This window comes from Hylobates moloch, unplaced genomic scaffold (assembly GCF_009828535.3).
Source record: "Hylobates moloch isolate HMO894 unplaced genomic scaffold, HMol_V3 SCAFFOLD_16, whole genome shotgun sequence".
NCBI lineage: Eukaryota > Metazoa > Chordata > Mammalia > Primates > Hylobatidae > Hylobates > Hylobates moloch.
In genome coordinates this window covers 56,621,312-56,641,472 of record NW_026652291.1, presented here as the reverse complement: position 1 = coordinate 56,641,472, position 20,161 = coordinate 56,621,312, and the positions used below count along the sequence as shown (strand labels likewise).

The 20,161-nt window shown below is 36.8% G+C and overlaps 1 protein-coding gene across 1 annotated transcript in view; it reads right to left on the bottom strand.

The window, feature by feature from the left end:
- Nucleotides 1-2,213: 2,213 nt before the first annotated feature.
- Nucleotides 2,214-20,161, bottom strand: part of LOC116484756 (cilia- and flagella-associated protein 47-like) — a 69,817-nt gene continuing 51,869 nt past the window's right edge. The window contains 6 exon segments of the mRNA XM_032179654.2: nt 2,214-2,512; nt 15,344-15,585; nt 15,894-15,965; nt 15,967-16,108; nt 19,505-19,601; nt 19,698-19,884. Coding sequence (XP_032035545.1) covers nt 2,295-2,512; nt 15,344-15,585; nt 15,894-15,965; nt 15,967-16,108; nt 19,505-19,601; nt 19,698-19,884 — 958 coding nt within the window. The 3' untranslated portion in view covers nt 2,214-2,294.

The following is a 20,161-nucleotide window of genomic DNA, read 5'->3' as shown; positions in this document are numbered from 1 at the left end:
CTTGGTGCGAACAAGCTAATAACGAGAGGAAGAAAGAAAAAATACAATTAAATTAATGGTAAATAAAATACTCTGTTTAATTGTTTTGGTCACAAAAATAAAGTATTCTAATTCTGAATCTATATTAACCAAAGATATAAATACTAAAGAAAATAAAATAAAAATTATAATACTCCTATATTCTTTATTCAGTATGTTCTAACATGCAAAATAAATCACAAATCAGGATTTTATATGTTAGTTTTAATGAAAAAGTACCCAAGGTATAATAATTTTATTTTCCAAAATTTAAACTAAATCTGTGATAATCTAGTTAAGATGCGGTAATAACATCATAGGAGATATTTTATTTAGATATTTTGGCTGTAATAGTAACTAAACATTTAGATATTTAGAATTTAGATATTTAGATATTTTTAGGTAAAATATCTAGATACTGGTGGTAATCATAAATAATGGGGATAATAGTAATAATATTATTGTGTACCCAGTATTAACCAGACACATGATTAATTTTTACTTACATTTCCACTATGGTCTACCAGTCCAGAAGGTGCTCAGAGGGAAGCTAGACTATGCTTATGTTATCCATCTTTAAATACACAGAGCCTATATGGGGCCTAGTACAGTGTATGGGTTCAATAAATAAATGTTAAATGAATGAATGGATGGTACTATCACATTTTACAGTGGAAGAAACCAAAATTTAGGGTGATTAAGTACTTTGTCTAAGTCATACAATGATTACATAACATTCGCCAACTCCACAGAACATGTATAAATATATTTCAACAAACATATGTAGTTTTTAATGTGTCAATCTTGTGTGGTCTCTTTACAGTTGAAAAAACTCCTAACTATGAACAAGGAAGTAAAGTCAATTCTTCTCATGGGGAAAGAAGAGAAGGTAATGAAGCTATAAAAAATACATTTTTCACTTTAAGATATGACACAATTTTTTTCAGCTTCATAGTGACTTTTAAAATAAAAAGTGTTACCAGATTTTGTGGAGTGCTTAAGAGAAAGGAAAATGAATGGAATATTTAAAATATACCCCCAAACTAGGTAAGGCAAGAAGAGTAAGATAATTCTATTAAGAAAGCAGATCCAGGACTAAGAATTGTGTAGATTAATCACTGAAAGGGATCTTAGCATCTACACAACTATGTACAAGGTGTTACCATGTGCAGTGCAAAAGAAAAGAGTTGAAGGCTCACCTAAGTATGGAAAAGAAGGTGCCAAATGAAATTATTCAGGCATGTTTCTACTAGAAGTCTACTCATGGGGCTTAATATACTGATAATGAGCACTTTGCTTATTGAAAAATGGGGATTCACAGAATTACTTAAGGTCAGGACTCCCCCTCCTCATCTCACACAAAGCACCTCACAGAACTAGTGCAACATAGACTGATTTTTGGAAATGTTGGTATCATCCACCTCTTCGATTTTTCAGGAAAGCAAGCAGTAGCCAAAGGGGAACTAGAATCCAAGTTTTCCAACTTCTCATTATGTGTTCTTTATATCAGACCCTGTTGTCTTCACTTATGAAATATTATTTGTTATTGTCATAGGTTTTAATATATTCTATAATTACATTTATTTGAAGAATATTATCTAGGTAATTGGAATAATAAATTTTCAAACAAAACTAACAGAAGAGTAAACAGACCAATCAGGCCTTCATATATGAATGACAAACGAATATCTTATTTAATCACTTCATGCTTCTCCACATACACATATACACGGGCATGTTATACTTCAATAGAAAGTTTTTTAAAGAATAAAACTAATTTACACATAATGAAAAGCAGTAGGACCCAGCTTATTTTAGGCTTAGAAGAAAAACCATATTGAGTTCTGTCACTTGCCATCACTAAAAGTAGATGAATTTCTCATCTCTTGAGGCGAAAAACTCCTCCACAGCTGAAATATGTAAGAGTATCATCATGTCCTAGAAATATAGATGGGGTTTAGTAAAAGAGCATTTGTGCTTCTTTAATATTTCTAAGAACATTGAGTGGGAAATTTGGTACACATGTACAATCATGCTTGGTGATTGAGTCCTGAAGTTAAGGCCCTCTGGACTGTACCAGAAAAAGGTTAAAATTGCATATTACAGCTTTCCTTTTACTCACATTTTTAATCTATCAAGTATATTCTCTGAAAATATTTTTTGTGTCTCTTAATAATTTTATTTCAATGGCTCCCATGATGATATTACATATTTATAGAGGCTCTAACAAAAAAACTAGTACTGTTGCATGCAAGTCTTGGGTTTTACAGTTAATTCTAGATACAGGTAACTATACACACCAGTGTATACCCAACCAATTCACAGCCCTCAAAACAAAAACCATGTTCGAGGAAAATAATTACATGTGCAACATATTTTAGCTTCAACGCGTTTCCTTGAAAGACATGAAGAATAAACTCTCCTTTTTCTGGAGAACTGAAGCCCTGCTGCCATGTTACTTCACATTCCAGTGAGGAGTATGCTTCAACAGTGCCTACAGAAAACGTAGAGAGAAAATAAGACATTTTCCACATTTTAATTGTATTTATTTTTGTTAATATCCAAAGTAAGAGTTAAGGTAAAAATGTGATTGCATTAAATAAATTATTAAAATTAAACTCCAAAAACAGAAAAATGCTAAGTGAGATATTATCAAATGAGTATTGACCTATAGAGGATACTGAATGAAAGAAATCAATTACCATCACAAGAAAACTTTGCCTTGGGTCAGGTTGACTGTCATGCAATGGAAGTTTTCTAAATCTTAAAAACTATATACTGCCTACCTCCCTCTTAGTTTTGCAGTGGCCATATAGGTAGATAACAACATACATACAGGGAGTAACATAGTGTATGATGCCCGGAAAACACCCAATATCAGATATTTTTAATACTCTTGAATGCCAACACTGTGTTAGGCACATTAATTTATAAAAAGAAGAGAACTGGTTGTGGAAGTGCCATCAGTTTAATAAGGGTCCATCAAGATTACATTTGAATGTAAATAACAAAAAGTCCTGCTTCAGTGGGTTAGGTAGATAAGAGTTTATCTTATGCAATTAAAATCCCAAGGATAGGTACTGCAGATCTGTCTTAACAGGTTGACAATGCCTTCAAAGACCAATGAGCTCCTGCTAGCTTCCTATATTAACATTCCTTACCATGTGGCCTTCCTCAGTGTAAAAAGGTATCATATATCATGGTGGTTAAAAGAGCACAAATTTGAATTCCCAGGCAAGATGGCCAAATAGGAACAGCTCTGGTCTGTAGCTCCCAGCAAGATCAGTGGAGAAGGTGGGTGATTTCTGCATTCCCAACTGAGGTATCCGGTTCATCTCATTGGGACTGGTTAGAAAGTGGGTGCAGCCCACAGAAGGCAAGCCGAAGCAGGGTGGGGTGTCACCTCACCTGGGAAGCACAAGTGGTCGGGAAACTCCCTCCCCTAGCCAAGGGAAGCCATGACGGACCTTGCCATGAGGGATGGTGCATTCCAGCCCAGACACTACACTTTCCCCATGGTATTTGCAACCCACAGACCAGGAGATTCCCTCAGGTGCCTACGCCACCAGAGCCCTAGGTTTCAAGCACAAAACTGGGTGGCCATTTGGGCAGACACCAAGCTAGTTGCAGGAGTTTTTTTTCATACCCCAGTGGCACCTGGATTGCCAGTGAGACAGAACAGTTTTCTCCCCTGGAAAGGGGGCTGATGCCAGGGAGCCAAGTGGTCTCACTCAGCAGATCCTACACCCACAGAGCCCAGTAAGCTAAGATCCATTGGCTTGACATTCTCACTGCCAGCACAGCAGTATGAAATCGACCTGGGACACTTGAGTTTAGTAGGGGGAGGGGCGTCTGCCATTATTGAGGCTTGAGGAGGCTGTTTTCCCCTTACAGTGTAAAATAAGCCTCCACGAAGTTCGGACTGGGCGGAGCTCACTGCAGCACTGCAAAGCTGCTGTAGCCAGACTACCTCTCTAGATTCCTCCTCTCTGGGTAGAGCATCTCTGAAGGAAATGCAGCAGCCCCAGTCAGGGGCTTAAAGATAAAACTCCCATCTCCCTGGGACAGAGCACCTGGGGAAAGGGGCAGCTGTGGGCACAGCTTCAGCAGACTTAAACGTTCCTGCCTGCCGGCTCTGAAAAGAGCAGCAGATCTCCCAGCACAGTGCTCGAGCTCTGCTAAGGGACAGACTGCCTCCTCAAGTGGGTCCCTGACCCTCGTGCCTGCTGACTAGAAGACACCTCCCAGCAGGGGTCAACAGACACCTCATGCAGGAGAGCTCAGGCTGGCTTCTGGTGGGTGCCTCTCTGGGACAAAGCTTCCAGACGAAGGAGCAGGCAGCAATTTGGCTGTTCTGCAGCCTCCGCTGGTGATACCCAGGCAAACAGGGTCTGGAGTGGACCCCCAGCAAACTCCAGCAGACCTGCAGAAGAGGGGCCTGACTGTTAGAAGGACAACTAACAAACAGAAAGCAATAGTACCAACATCAACAAAAAGGACGACCACACAAAAAATGCATCCGAAGGTCACCAACAGCAAAAACCAAAGGTGTATAAATCCATGAAGATGAGAAAAAATCAGCGCAAAAAGGCTGAAAATTACAAAAACCAGAACGCCTCTTCCCCCTCAAAGGATCACAACTCCTCACCAGCAAGGGAACGAAACTGGACGGAGAAAGAGTTTGACCAATTGACAGAAGTAGGCTTCAGAAGGTGCATAATAACAAACCCCTCTGAGCTAAAGGAGCATGTTCTAACCCAATGCAAGGAAGCTAAGAACTTGATGAAAGGTTAGAGGAACTGTTAACTAGAATAACCAGTTTAGAGAAGAACATAAATGACCTGATGGAGCTGAAAAACATAGCATGAGAACTTTGTGAAGTATACACAAGTATCAACAGCTGAATCCATCAAGCAGAAGAAAGTATATCAGAGTTTGAAGATCAACTTACAAACACAAGATTAGAGAAAAAAGAATGAAAAGGAACAAACAAAGCCTCCAAGAAATATGAGACTATGTGAAAAGACCAAACCTACATTTGATTGGTGTACCTGAAAGCAACAGGGAGAATGGAACCAAGTTGGAAAACACATGATATTATCCAGGAGAACTTCCCCAACCTAGCAAGACAGGCCAACATTCAAATTCAGGAAATACGAAGAACACCACAAAGATACTCCTCAAGAAGAGCAACCCTGAAAGAGCACAAATTCTAAGGTCTTCCTAGTTCAAATTTCAGATATGGCACTTACTACCTGAGACCATAGGCAATTTCCTTAATTGCTCAGTAGCTCAGTTTAATTACATGTAAAATGGAGATAACAACTGTATTTAACTGAGAGAATCACATTGTGGGGATTAAATAAGCTAATGATGGCAGGGAGAGCCGCTTAAGAGGAAGGGGCAGGACTCCAGGCTGTGTGGAGCCCCGAGGGTTTGGCATGGGAACTGCCACCGTTGAGTATAACTTGGGATCCCCACACTCCAAGGCTTGCAGTGATCCTCTAGAATAATTTAGCCTTTGGGTAACTATTAGACTTGGGCAGAGCAGGGCTGTCTTGCTCATAGGACAGGACTAGTCTGATCTGAGCAACTTCCTGTCTACTGTCATTTCCAGTAGCCCTAGTCTGGCCATGCGTGCTTGCACCACAGCCTTGGATGCCTAATCAAGGTGCTTCCTGGGGGCCCTTATCATAGCTCCTTCACTGTCAGACTGTGCCTGACCATCAAGGAACTATAGCAGACCAGCTTCCACTGAAATGTACCAGCCCACCTGCACTCTCCCCCCATCACAGCCTTCCCCTGCCACTTTGCTGGCATGTCACCCACAACTTGTTCCACTGCTTTGCCAGGGCATGTGTGCAGGCAGATCTCCCCTCTCCTCCCCTGCTGGCATTAGTGCCCATGTGCACCCCACCACACCACCACTGCTAGTACAAGTACATCCCACCACCCTGGCCCCGATGAGGTGCTTTTGACAGCACCCCCAATAGGAATGTTGTGGCCAGCAGACCAGGAACACCTCAGTCCCCCCAGCACGGAGGTTCCTAATCTTGAGGGGCCAGAGAACAAACCTGGGGCCCACTACCAGCTCCAAGAGTTACAGCACACAGCCCAGGAGTGCTGAGATAAGCCTTTGTATATGTACCCAAAACAGGAGCACCCAGATTTATAAAACAGGTTCTTTGAGACCTACAAAGAGACTTAGATAAACACACTAACGGTGGGAGACATCAACATCCCACTGACATTATCAGACAGACCACTGAGGCAGAAAACTAACAAAGATATTTGGGACCTAAACTCAAAAACCTAACCAAATGGACCTAACAGACATATACAGAACTCTCCACTCCCAAACATCAGAGTATACATTTCTCTCATCTGCACATGGCATATACTCTAAAACTGACCACACAATTGGCCATGGAAAAATTATCAGTAAATTAAAAAAAATCAAACAAAACACCATCAGACCACAGCACAATAAAAATAGAAATCAACACTAAGAAGCTTGCTCAAAACCATATAATTAAATGGAAATTGAACAACTTGCTCCTGAATGACTTTTGGGTAAAAAATGAAATTAAGGAGAAATCAAAAATTTCTTTAGAACTAATGAGAAAAAAAATACAACATAGCAGACTCTCTAGGACACAGCTAATACAATATTAAGCAGAAATTTTATAGTGCTAAACACCCACATTGAAAACTTAGAAAGGTCTCAAACGAACAACCAAACATCACAACTAGAGGAACTAGAAAAACAGCGAACCAACCCCAAAGCTAGCAGAAGACCAGAAATAACCAAAATCACAGCTGAAGTGAATGAAATTGAGACATGGAAAACCATACAAAATATAAACAAATCCATGAACTGGTTATTTGAAGGAATAAATAAGATTGATGGGCCATTAGCTAGAGTAAGAAAGAAAAAAGAGAAGATCCAAATGGATGCAATCAGAAATGATAAAGGGGACATTAACACATACTCCACAAAAATACAAAAAAAAACTTATATTACAAACACTTCTGTACACAAAAATAGAAGGCCTACAAGAAATAGATAAATTCCTGGAAACATACAACATCCCATTATTGAACCAGAAAGTGAAACTCTGAACAGACCAGTAATGGGTTCTGAAATTTAATCAGTAGTAAAAACCCTACCAACCAGAAAAAGCCCAGAACCAAAAAGATTTACAGCCAAATTCTACCAGATGTATAAAAGCGAGCTGGCACCATTCTTACTGAAACTATTCCAAAAAATTGAGGGGGAGTGACTCCTCCCTAACTCATTCAACAAGATCAGGATCATTCTAATACCAAAACCTGGCAGAAATACAACAAAAAAGAAAACTTCAGGCTAATATCCTTGATGGACACAGATGCAAAAATTCTTAACAAATTACTAGCAAGCCATATCCAACAGCGCATCAGAAAGCTAATCCACCATGTTCAAGTAGGCTTTATCCCAAGAGACACAGGTTGGTTCAACACACACAAATCAATAAATGTAATTCATCACATAAATAGAACTAAAAATATAAAACACATAATAATCTCAATAGACGCAGAAAAGGCTTTCAATATAATTCCACATCCCTTCATGTTAAAAGCCCTCAATAAACTAGGCATTGAAGAAACACATCTCAAAATAATAAGATCAAAATAATAAGAGCCATCTATGATAAACCCACAGCCAACATCATGCTGAACAGGAAAGAGCTGGAAGTATTTATCTTTAAAATTAGATCAAAACAAGAATTTCTATTCCCACGACTTCTATTCAGTGTAGTGCTAGAAGTCCTAGCCAGAGCAATCAAGCAAGAGAAATAAATAAAAGACATCCAAATAGGAAGAGATAAGGTCAAACTATCTCTGTTTTTAGATGATATGATTCTATACCTAGAAAGCCCCATAGTCTCTGCCCAAATACACCTAGATTGGATAAACAACTTCAGCAAAGCTTCAGGATCCACAATCAATGTATAAAAATCAGTAGCTTTTCTATACAACAACAATGTCTAAGCTGAGAGCCAAATCAGGAAAGTGATCCCATTCACAATAGCCTCAAAAGGAATAAAACACCTGGAAATACAGTTAACCAGGGAGGTGAAAGATCTCCACAATGAGAATTACAAAACGTTAGTGAAGGAAATCAATGATGACACAAACAAACAGAAAAATATTCTGTGCTCATGAATTGAAAGAATTAATACTGTTAAAATGACCAAAGCAATGTACAGATTCAATGCTATTCCTATCACACTACCACTGACATTCTTCACAGAATTAGAAGAATACCATTTTAAAATTCATATGGAACCATAAAAAGAGCCCAAATAGCCAAGACAATCCTAACCAAAAGGAACAAACTTGGAGGCATCACATTATCCAACTTCTAGTTATCCATGTACTACAAGAATACAGTAATGAAAACAGCTTGGTACTGGTAGAAAAACAGACACATAGACCAGTGGAACAAACTAGAGAGTCCAGAAATAAAGCCGCACATCTACAACTTTCTGATCTTTGACAAAATTGACAAAAACAAGCAACAGGGAAAGGACTCCCTATTCAACAAATAGTGCTAGGATAATTGCCTAGCCATATGCAGAAAATTGAAGTTAGACCCTTTCCTTACATAACATACAAAAATCAACTCAAGATGCCTTACAGATTAAAATGTAAAGCCTAAAACTAAAAATCCTGGAAAATAACCTAATAAATAGCATTCAGAGATAAGGCCTGGCAAAGATTTCATGATGAAGACACCAAAAGCAATTGCAACAAAAACGAAAATTGACAAATGAGACCTAATTAAACTAAAGAGCTTCTGTACAGCAAAATTAACTATCAACAGAGTAAAAATACAACCTACAGAATGGGAAAAAATATTTTCAAACTACGTATCTGACAAAAGTCTAATATTAAAAAATGGGCAAAGGATATGAACAGACATTTCTCAAAATAAGACATTCATGCAGCCAAGAAGCGTATAAAAATTCTCAACATCACTAATCATTAGAGAAATGTAAATCAAAACCACAATGAGATACCATCTCACACCAGTCAGAATGTCTATTACTAAAAAGTCAAATAATAACCAATGCTGTTGAGGTTACAAAGAAAACAGAACACTTATACACTGCTGGTGGGAGTTTAAATTAGTTCAGCCGCTGTGGAAACCAGTTTGGTATTTCTCCAATAATTTAAAAAAGAAATATCATTTGACCCAGCAATCCCATTATTGGGTATATAGCCAAAGGAATATAAATTATTCTACCATAATGACACATGCATTTGTCTGTCACTATTAACCATAGCAAACACACGAAATCAACCTAAACACCCATCAACACTAGACTGGATAAAGAAAATGTGGTACATGTATACCGTGGAATACTACACGGCCATAAAGAAGAATGTGAACACATGGCCTTTGCAGCAACCTTGACTGTAGCTGGAAGCCATTATCCTAATCAAACTGAGGCAGAAACAGAAAATCAATACCACATGTTCTTATTTATAACTAGGAGCTAAATATAGATACACATGGACACAAAGAAGGGGACAACAGACTTTGCATACTACTTGAGGATGGAAGTTGGGAGGAGGGTGAGGATTGAAAACTACCTGTTGGGTACTATGTTTATTACCTGAGTGTCAATCTGTACATCAAATCCAAGTGACAGGCGATTTTCCTATGTAACAAACCTGCACATGTACCCCTGAACCTAAAATAAAAGTTTTTAAAAATGTATATTTTGTCTAATTGTGATATCATCACTCCAGCTTTCTTATGTTTCCTGTTTGCAAGTTTTTATCCCCTTACTTTTATCCTGTTTCTTTGGATTTAAGCTACTTTTGTAGATTGTTTGTGGTAGATATTTCAGTTTTTGCTGTTGTTTTAGTATCTAGTAGACAGTCCTTGCCTTTTTATTTGATACTTGTTTAATGCTTTCATATTTAGTGCTAAAATTGATATATTTGAATTTATATCTGCTTTTTTTATATTTTGTTTTATGTTTGGCTCATGTATTTTTATTCTTTATTCCACCTTTACTATGTTCTTTGATACTAAGTGAATATTTTCCACTGACATTTTAATTTGTGTAATTATTTCCCCCTTTGTGCTGTTTGTAGAAATATTACTCTTACATAACTTTACCCCCCTTTTTCTCCTTTATGTGGTACTAATGTTATATTTATTGTATATTTATGTTACAATCTCAACAATATATTTTTATAGCTATTTCTTTAGGTAATTTTGTTTTAAATAAGCTGGAAAGACAAAGAGAGAAATTTATATATATAGATAATTACAAATATATACATATACACATATATATTTTTGTGATATTAAACGTCTTATTGTCCAAATAAATAAATATGATAATACATGTAAAAAATACTTGGGGAAACAGTTTCAAGTACATAGGAGGAGGGTGAAGCTAAAGAAAATTTATGTCCATAGCAAAAGAGGTTTGGGGAAGAGTTTTTTCAGATGAGAACATTGTTGCCCTAAACAAAATGAGGGTCCTGTTGGGAAGAGGAACCAACATCAGATATGGATTTAACAACGCCTGCCAAAATAAGAGACAGATAAAAACAAATAATTGTTGATGACATAACAAATGCATAATAGGAGCAGAAATAAAGGGTAAAAAAAAATTAAATTAGCCAAAAATCTAGAGGAAACTTCATTATATGGAGGTGGCATGTGAATTGTGACATGAAAGATGATCAGGAATTCTGCAGAAAGACAAATCCTGGGGAATATGTAAAAGTCAGGTTACAGAACAGCTTTTTCCTGTTCTTTGGGGTTTGGGGAAGATTGTGATGGGAAGTAATTTCTGCAAAGAAGATTCAGTTCTATAAATAAAGCCATCTCAGTGAGCTGAGAAGAATTGAAAGCAGTGAAAGAATTATACATCCATATTGACAGGTCAGCTTGAGAAGAATTTTCTCCCTCCATTGAGCATAGTTATATATTTTTTCTTCAGGAATATTAAGTATATCAGGGGTATGGGAAAGAAACTGGATGGCTGTGAAGGAAAACACAGTATTTCTCCCCAATATATTAAGATTGTTAAATTAAAAACACAGGAGAACACTGGGCCTCAGCCTCTGTTTGCCTGATGTTGGGATGTAAATCCTTCCTTACTGGAGACATCACTTGCTTATTGCCCCAGAGAAGACATCTGGGAGCAGATTTTAGGTGTACATTTAAGATATTCTAGATAAACCTTCTTCAGTTTGTTTGAAAAGGTATCAAACAGTGGTTGTTGTATTATCAGCATTCCAGCTATAGGTTCTGACCAACCATCTGATACTGTGCTAAGGTTTAAAAAGCTCAATACCCTATACTTTTCCTTGTATTAATATTTCTCTATTCTAACTAGGGAGGAATGGGCTGGGCTTGCCTTACGGTTGCCATGGTAAAATCTACCTTCTTATATTTTTCTGCCTTTTAAAAGACTGGAACTGCATTCTCCTTTGTCTTAGTATGCTAAGATTTATTGCTCTTTGTTAAAATACTATTTAAATAAGACCTCTAAGCCACTGCCTTGAGAGAGATACTTTTGAACGAGGCCTCTCCTATGTGATCAGTACAGCATGCATCAATAAATTTCTGCTGTTTTTTCTTTTGTTATTCTGACTTTTGTTTTCGAGAGAGTATCTCAGTTAAAAATTTATGAGGATTGAGAAAATAAATTAGATTTTCTCCCCTTCAGCTGGATTGAGCAAGGCTGGGACTGGTAGAGCTGGTACTGCATACAACCAAGGAGTGAGAGAAGTGAGAAAGAGTGGAGTGAATTGATCAAAAACAAGTTCATGGATTGTGTGATTCAAGGTTTTAGTAAGGATAAAGATAAAAAAGAGAAAAACAAAACAAAACAAGCAGAAGCATGAACAATACCCACAGAAAAAGTCAAATTAGACTTGAATTCTGTCTTAGAAAATATCAGTCCACTCTTGGCCAGGCACGGAGCCTGATGCCTGTAATCCCAGCAGCACTTTGAGAGGCCGAGGCAGGCCGATCACATGAGGTCAGGAGTCCGAGACCAGCCTGACCAACATGGAGAAACCCCGTCTCTACTAAAAAATACAAAATTAGCCGGGCGTAGTGGTGCGTGCCTGTAATCCCAGCTACTTGGGAGGATTGAGGCAGGAGAATCGCTTGAACCCGGGAGGTGGAGGTTGCAGTGAGCTGAGATGATGCCATTGCACTCCAGCCTGGACAACAACAGTGACTTTGCCTCAAAAATAATAAAAAAGAAAATATCAATCCACTCTTATATTCTCCCCTTACAATATCCACGATCAAACACAAACACAAAACCTATCATGCCTCAGGGAAGAAGGACAAAGACAATATAAATTTTAATTTGGAATTATTCATTTCAGTTTATAAAAATATAGAGAGAGGCATATGATTAAATGTATTGTCCAGGATGCAAAACTGATATAGCACAAGAAAAATCGCTTGGTAAAAAGTCACTTTCTGTTTATAAAATGGTAAAAACAATATGAAATTGAGTAATCATTATATAAATATTCTGAGGAAAGGAACATAAGCAAAACCATATATGCTACAAATTACAAACACTTTTTTCAATGCTATATGAGATAGATTTGAGGATTATATTTTTGTATTCTTAAAAAGAACTTAAGTACTAATGGCATTACTTACACAAAAATTTTATTTGAAATTAAATATCTTTGTGTGTTTGTACCTTGGTAATTGTTTGGTTAAAAAATTATAAGAGGTGTCATGAGCAACCAAAGAAAATAAAAGTAAATGTAAAAACCTCTCCTGTAAAAATAAGAGTTCTAAAGACCACAAGAAACATAACTGGTACTCCAGCTTATAATATCATAATTCCACTTCTCTTTTACAAAAATTAAGTATCATCATTGCGTTTCCATGGCAGCCATGAGGCAAGCCCAGCCCATTCCTCCCTAGTTAGAATACAGAAATATTAATACAAGGAGAAGTATAGGTAGTAAGCTTTTTAACACTCTTAGCACAATATCAGATGGTTGGTCAGTACCTGTAGCTGGAATGCTGATAATACAACAATCACTGTTTGATACCTGTTCAAACAAACTGAAGGTTTATCTAAAATATCTTAAATGTACAGAAATATGTTCTTTCTTCTCTAATTACTCTGTCAGCATTTCAATAGATTGAGGCAGGATCCAGTATTTTCAGTATTATAATTCATAAAGAGCTCAGTCAAGTGAATCTGTAAAATATTGATGAAAGTATATTTCAGATACTTAACAAATTATGATATAGAATGGTGTTAAATCAATCCACATTAATAAGAAGATCAAATAGCTGTGTCGGTGATCTCCAAACCTAATGAAGGAACTGTCCTATGCTTCCACTTGTTAAATTTGTCAAAATCTCTATCTACACATCCACACTAAAATTAAGTGCATTTAATTTAATACTTAAGATTGTTTTTATAACACTCCTTGTTACAAGCACTTTTAGAGCTATGTAAAATCCTGATTTGGAAATGACTGATATTCACAAGAAAATATGTTTAAGGCAAGATTTCTACAAACCAGGACTCGTCTGAAATATGAAGTATAGTATATTTCTATTTAGACCCTAAATAATTACTGTTGCTAAATTAGACTTAAAGAGGGAGGGAGAGAGAAGGGGAAGGGAACTAGAAAGGGAACAAAGGAGGGAGGAAAGATGGAAGGAAACAGGGAGCAAGGGTTTTCTAATGAGGATGGATGGAAAGGTGCAGGATAGGTTATTACTCTGAGGATCGTTTCAGGAAAAAATTCCAAACAGATTTAGAAAATTTTCGTAATAAAATGGCTATCCATTTATTTGGAACCTACTCTTTGCCAGGCATTAGAGAAGTTTCTCACACATTTAATCTTTGAGATGCAGTCATCTCTCCATTTTACAGATGAGGAAACTTGTATTCATAGAGTACTTTGCTTAAGTTAAAATAGCTAGTGAGCAGCTAAGATTATCCAAAGTCTGTTTTACTTTCCATTCATGCAAAATTGGACTTCGCCTGTTACAAAGCACCAAATGGGTCACTATTGAAACGAAGATCCAGCCTTTTCATCTAGCTGGAAAGGCATGACATGTACATAAAACAAAGATACCGTATTGATCGTTCAACTTCTAAATTGCGATCTTATTTCCTAAATGATAGCTTGTGCCATCATGAGGTCCTCACAGCACATCACAAAGATGTTTGCCAAATTTGATAGGCTACTAAATAAGTCACAGTTATGAGTGTTCATGTTATAGCGGGTACACTATGTGGAATCATAGACTCCAGGGAATGGTGGAAAGAAGGTTAAGAGGATGGTTCACAAATACAGGGCACATCAAAAATGTTATATCTCAGATTGTCTTCTATTAATTAAAAATCATCTTATTTAGTTTTAAGTTCTTAATTTTATTAATTGGATTTTATGAGTTGTATTAAATATTGGCTATAAGTAATTTCTAGATCTTTCTAAAAGAATTCATACTAGAAAAATATGTCATTCTGAATCATAGATTATCATCATTATCTAACTAAAACTAAACAAAATTTATTTTGTCCATAAGTATCTGTGATGATCAATTTTATTTGTCAACTGCTCCAGGCTGTAGGGCTCAGTTATTTGGTTAAACTCCAGTCCAGATGTTGTTGTCAAAGTGTTTTTTTAGATGTAATTAACACTTAAATCAGTAGGCTTTTTGAGACAGTTAATTGACAAAGACTGTATACATTCAAGGTGTACGACATAATGATTTGATATGCATATATAGTATAATAATTATCACGATCAGTTAATCAACAAGCACATTACCTTTCATAATGTGGGTCTCATCCAATTATTTGAAAGCCTTAACACAAAAGACTGATGTCCCAGGAGGAATAATAAATTCTGCCTCCAGAATGCCTTTGGACTCAAGACTCCACCATCAACTCTTCCCTGTATCTCCGGTCTACCACCCTACCCTGCAAATTTCAAACTTGCCAGGCCACACAGCCACACAACCTGTGAGCCAGAACCAGTTCCTTAAAATGTCTCTCTCTTTATCTCTCTCTCTCTGTCTCTCTCCCTGTTGGTCTGTTTCTCTGGAGAACCCTAATAAGGGTTCCATATTTCCAAATCATATTATATCTGTATGTCTGTAAAAATAAATACCCCTGATGACAGTATCTGATTTACTTCTATACTCTTGGCACCAGTACACAGTACACATTCAATAAATAATTAATACCAGAATACATGAATACATGAAAAAATAAATGTCTAAATCAAACAAACAATAAACTGTTACCTTTAGCTGGACAAATAGAAAATGCTATTCCACTTCCTGTGTTTACGGGTTGCCATTGAAACTGAGCACAACAATTCTGACGATTATACAATCTAACTGTCCCCCGAAAACATGTTTTCATGAAGAAGCTTCGTGGTCTCAATACTAGCTCATTAGAAGATAGCTCAAGTGTTACTAGCTGGACAACTGCCATCACTAGGATGTGTCCACTGGGTACGTTGTTCACTGCAAAGGTGAAAGACCTGTAATGCAGCAAAAGCTTCCAAATTTAACTGATAATAGCTATTTGTGATTATAGAATTCAGCTACATGTAAAATGCACATAGCATTGATTAACATCCACAGTTCTTAGCATGTAATACTTTAATTATGAAAGATAATTAGATTGCTACTAAACTATCAATCTATATATCTAAAAATTGATGCACATATAGCTTCTATGTTTGGAGAACAAATGTAATATACAATACAATTATTCAAGCAAATAAATACATATTCTACAAAAGTACACTTTGATTCTAACAAACAGAAATTCAAAAATAATTCCTAGTTCCAAAATTTTCCAGTGGTGGGAGATTCAAATACCATTGAAATATAAGTACTGGATGTAGGTGGAATCACATGAAAATTGGTTGGTCTTCCAAAGTTCTTCTAAATCAGTATCTAACTGGAGCAAAACATGCATAGGTAGCATATTAATAACATGAAGTAGATGAGTATTTGGAGAGTTCACACAAATATCACCAAAGTTAAGGACAGAAGGCCCTGAAAAAAAAATGAAAAGTATTTTGTTAAGTTTAAAGATGGCAAATGAGTTCATTTACTTTTTAAGTTTTCAAAATATATTTTGATCAACCAATTTGTATAAAAGTGAAATTTTAAAAAATATTTACAATAATATCAGAAATTATTTATTTTCTTTTTTATTGTTATTATACTTTAAGTTTTAGGGTACATGTGTACAATGTGCAGGTTTGTTACATATGTATCCATGTGCCATGTTGGTGTGCTGCACCCATGAACTCATCATTTAGCATTAGGTATATCTCCTAATGCTGTCTCTTATTAAGCAAGCATTTTTTTCTAGATGACCATGATTAAATGTTTGGACATTATTGGCTACAATTCAATATAAATATATTCTAATTATATGAAAAATTATATGACTAAATAAGAACCATTCACTACAACTTATCTTAGCACCTTAATTTGCAACACTTCAACACCTCCTCTATTCCCACTAGTGCAAGTATTTTGTTCACTTATCTATAATTTACAGAAACTGGTAAATTTCCCATGACCCATTGCTTAAGTTTTCCCCTTAAAATGCCCAGGATTTTATATCAAAGCAATGTTAATAATTTTAACTTTTGCCCTGCCTTTAACAGCTTAATTTAGTTAAAACTGGCATATAGTAAACTGAACATACTTAAAGTATAGAATTTCATTAGTGTTCGTATATGTATACACCTGTGAAACAATCACCACAATAAAGAGTGAACATTCATCACTCCAAAATTTTGTGCCCCTTTACATTCCTTCTCTCCCACCATTCTCCATGTTTTACATGCTGAATTCCCCCCTAGACAGAGAATCAGCCCATCCACACTAATCAATCATCCTTTGTCCACATCTCCCTCATGGCCACCTGAACTGTGGTTAGAATGAAATCAGAACTCCCACTTTAGACCATTATAGCCACTACTTCTTTAATCATAATTGTCCCTCAATCACTTGGTGAAAACGGACCTAGAAGGGTATATTGTATAGCACTTCTGCAAGGTTACCAAGGAGTTTTCACTTGTTCTCCTAACTCACTGTCAGCCCAGATGCCTCATGTCTTTACCTCACACAGGTATCTGTCTCTGCTCAAATATACTTCCCAGAGATGCTAACCACCTGGTAAAAGAGACTCTCCATGAAAACATTCTATTATTCTTGATCTACTTAACCTGCTTTATGTTTCTTCATAACTGGTATACCAATTATGTATTACATAAGAAAAGGTTTATTATCTCCCTCTCATCCCAGCCAAATGTGATCTCTATGAGAGCAGGGGTTCAGTCTGTTTTCTTCATTGCTGTATCTCCAGAACCCAGAACTGTGTCTAGTATATGGTGGTCATTCAATTAACACTTATAAAATGACTGAATGGATAAAGGAATTATAATTAGACTTTAAGCATTTTCTAATGCAGCATACTCATCTTATGGATGAAGTGTTTTCACTAAAACTTTCTAAACACTTATTATGTGTAAGGCACTCAGTTCACACAATTATACTCTAGGGTAGGCAATATTATCACTTCCCATTTCACAAATGAAGAGACTGAGACCCATAGAGGTAAACCCTAATGTCACTGCACTAGTAGGTGGCAGAACCAAACCCAGTTTGGGCTCAGTACAGAGCCTTCCTACTCTATAGCATACACGGTGTTCCTGAAGCACACAAACACAATTCCAGAGAGAACTAAGCTAAGAATCAAAGTTGCAGGCGTATCTACATTATGCTACAGACAAACACATACACAGAAAATTTTCTATAATAAGAAAGCAAATATTTGAATAAAAAATTGGGCAAAGAGGCCGGGCGCGGTGGCTCACGCCTGTAATCCCAGCACTTTGGGAGGCTGAAGCGGGCAGATCACAAGGTCAGGAGATCGAGACCATCCTGGCTAACGCAGTGAAACCCCGTCTCTACTAAAAATACAAAAAATTAGCCGGGTGTGGTGGCAGGTGCCTGTAGTCCCAGCTACTCGGGAGATTGAGGCAGGAGAATGGTGTGAACCTGGGAGGCAGAGCTTGAAGTGAGCCGAGATCACACCACTGCACTCCAGCCTGGGTGACAGAGCGAGACTCCGTCTCAATAAATAAATAAATAAATAAATGGGCAAAGAATTTAAAAGGCATTTCTCCAAAGACTATATATGACATACATAGACATTTCTCTAAGTAAGTACATGAAAATATATTCAACATCTTATTCATTTAGGGAAATGAATATCAAATCCACAATGAGATAACATTTCATACTCACTAGTAGGTCTATAATCAAAAAGACAGAAAGTAACAGTGCTGGTGAGAATGTTGAAGAACTTGTAACCCTTATACATTGCTGATAGGATTACAACTTTGTGCAATCACTTTGGAAAACATTTTAGAGGGTTTTTTTTTAAGTTAGATATAAATTTATTGTACAACCCAGCAATTCCACTCTAGAAATCAGAGAATTTTATGTGAATGTTCATAGCAGCATTATTGATCATAGCCTCAAACTGAAAACAACTCAATGTCCATCAACTGGGGAATTGCTAAACAAAGTGTGGTATACTCATAAAATGGGGTGCTGTTTCAATAGAAAAAGGACCAAAATATTGATACTACCATGTGGGTGAACCTCAAAAACATTATGCTAAGTGTAAGAAGCAATATATGAAAGACTAGATATTGTATGATTCCATTTATTTTCAGAATAGGCAACTAGAGATAGAAAGTTGATTAATGGTTGTCTGAGGCAAGGGGTAGAAATAGTAACTGGGCAGGGCATGGTGGCTCACACCTGTAATCCCAGCATTTTGGGAGGCCAAGGCTGGTGGGTCACTTGAGATCAGGAGTTCAAGACCAGCCTGGCCAACACGGTGAAACCCCATCTCAACTAAAAATACAAAAACCTAGCTGGATGTGGTGGTGCTGCACCTGTAATCCCAGCTACTTGAGAGACCGTCAGGAGAATTGCTTGAACCTGGGAGGTGGAGGTTGTAGTGAACCGAGATCACGCCACTGCACTCCAGTCTGAGCAACAGAGTGAGACTCTGTCTCAAAAAAAGAAAGAAAAGAAAAGAAAAGAAAAGAAATAAAGAAAGAAAGAAAGAAAGAAAGAAAGAAAGAAAGAAAGAAAGAAAGAAAGAAAGAGTAACTGCATATGGGCATGAGAGTGATGGCAGCATTCTAAAATTAAATTGCAAAGGTGGTTATATAACTTTAAATTTACTAAAGTTCATTCTGTCAATCATACTTAATAACTATGACTACTCTGAGGACTTCTTATGTTTCCAAAGTTGATACTTGCATACTCTAAATTTTATGAAATACAAATTACACTTTAAGAAATCTTTTTTTATTAAAAAAAAAAAGGCTGTAGTAGGTTTTTGTGTATTCTCACCAACAATTACTTGATGAATTTGCTTTGGTGTCAAAATTAAGCTGCAATCATGTTTTTCCTGCGGTGTGGATGGTTCTGATTTAAGTCCTTTGAGAACCTGTAAAAAATCATATTTTTCCAGAATTATTCATTATTAGCAAAAGCTATCTTAAGAATTCTCGTGGAATAACCAAATGTAACACATTGCACATGCCTTTCTTCTCACGGACTCTGCCTTCTGAGATGCTATACTCCTGGTGGTTAACAATCGATTCGCTCTGACTGAATTCGCTGCTGAAGACAGCTCCTCTTCTATTTCCGCTTCTGAGAGTGAGGGTGACTTTAGACCTGATCCTGGCTCTAAGCCTATGTCTGTATCATCATATGAATACATGCGCTCCCTATTAAATTAATAATAATAATAATCAGTAATTGAGGTCAAGTCATTCAAAAAATGCATCTGTAAATTCAAGCATTTCCCATAGTGCATATTGCTGCTGCCTCACTCATATCCATTTAACAAGACTGGTGCGCTAATCCACATAAAATTGTCCTCTGCTGAGGAGCCCCCTTCTCAAACACCTTATCAAGGAAATTATGCTCATGCCTGCCACACCCAAGGACAGCCAATGACTGATATGGAACACAAAAGACAAGCCCCTTTGGCTCAAGCCAGCA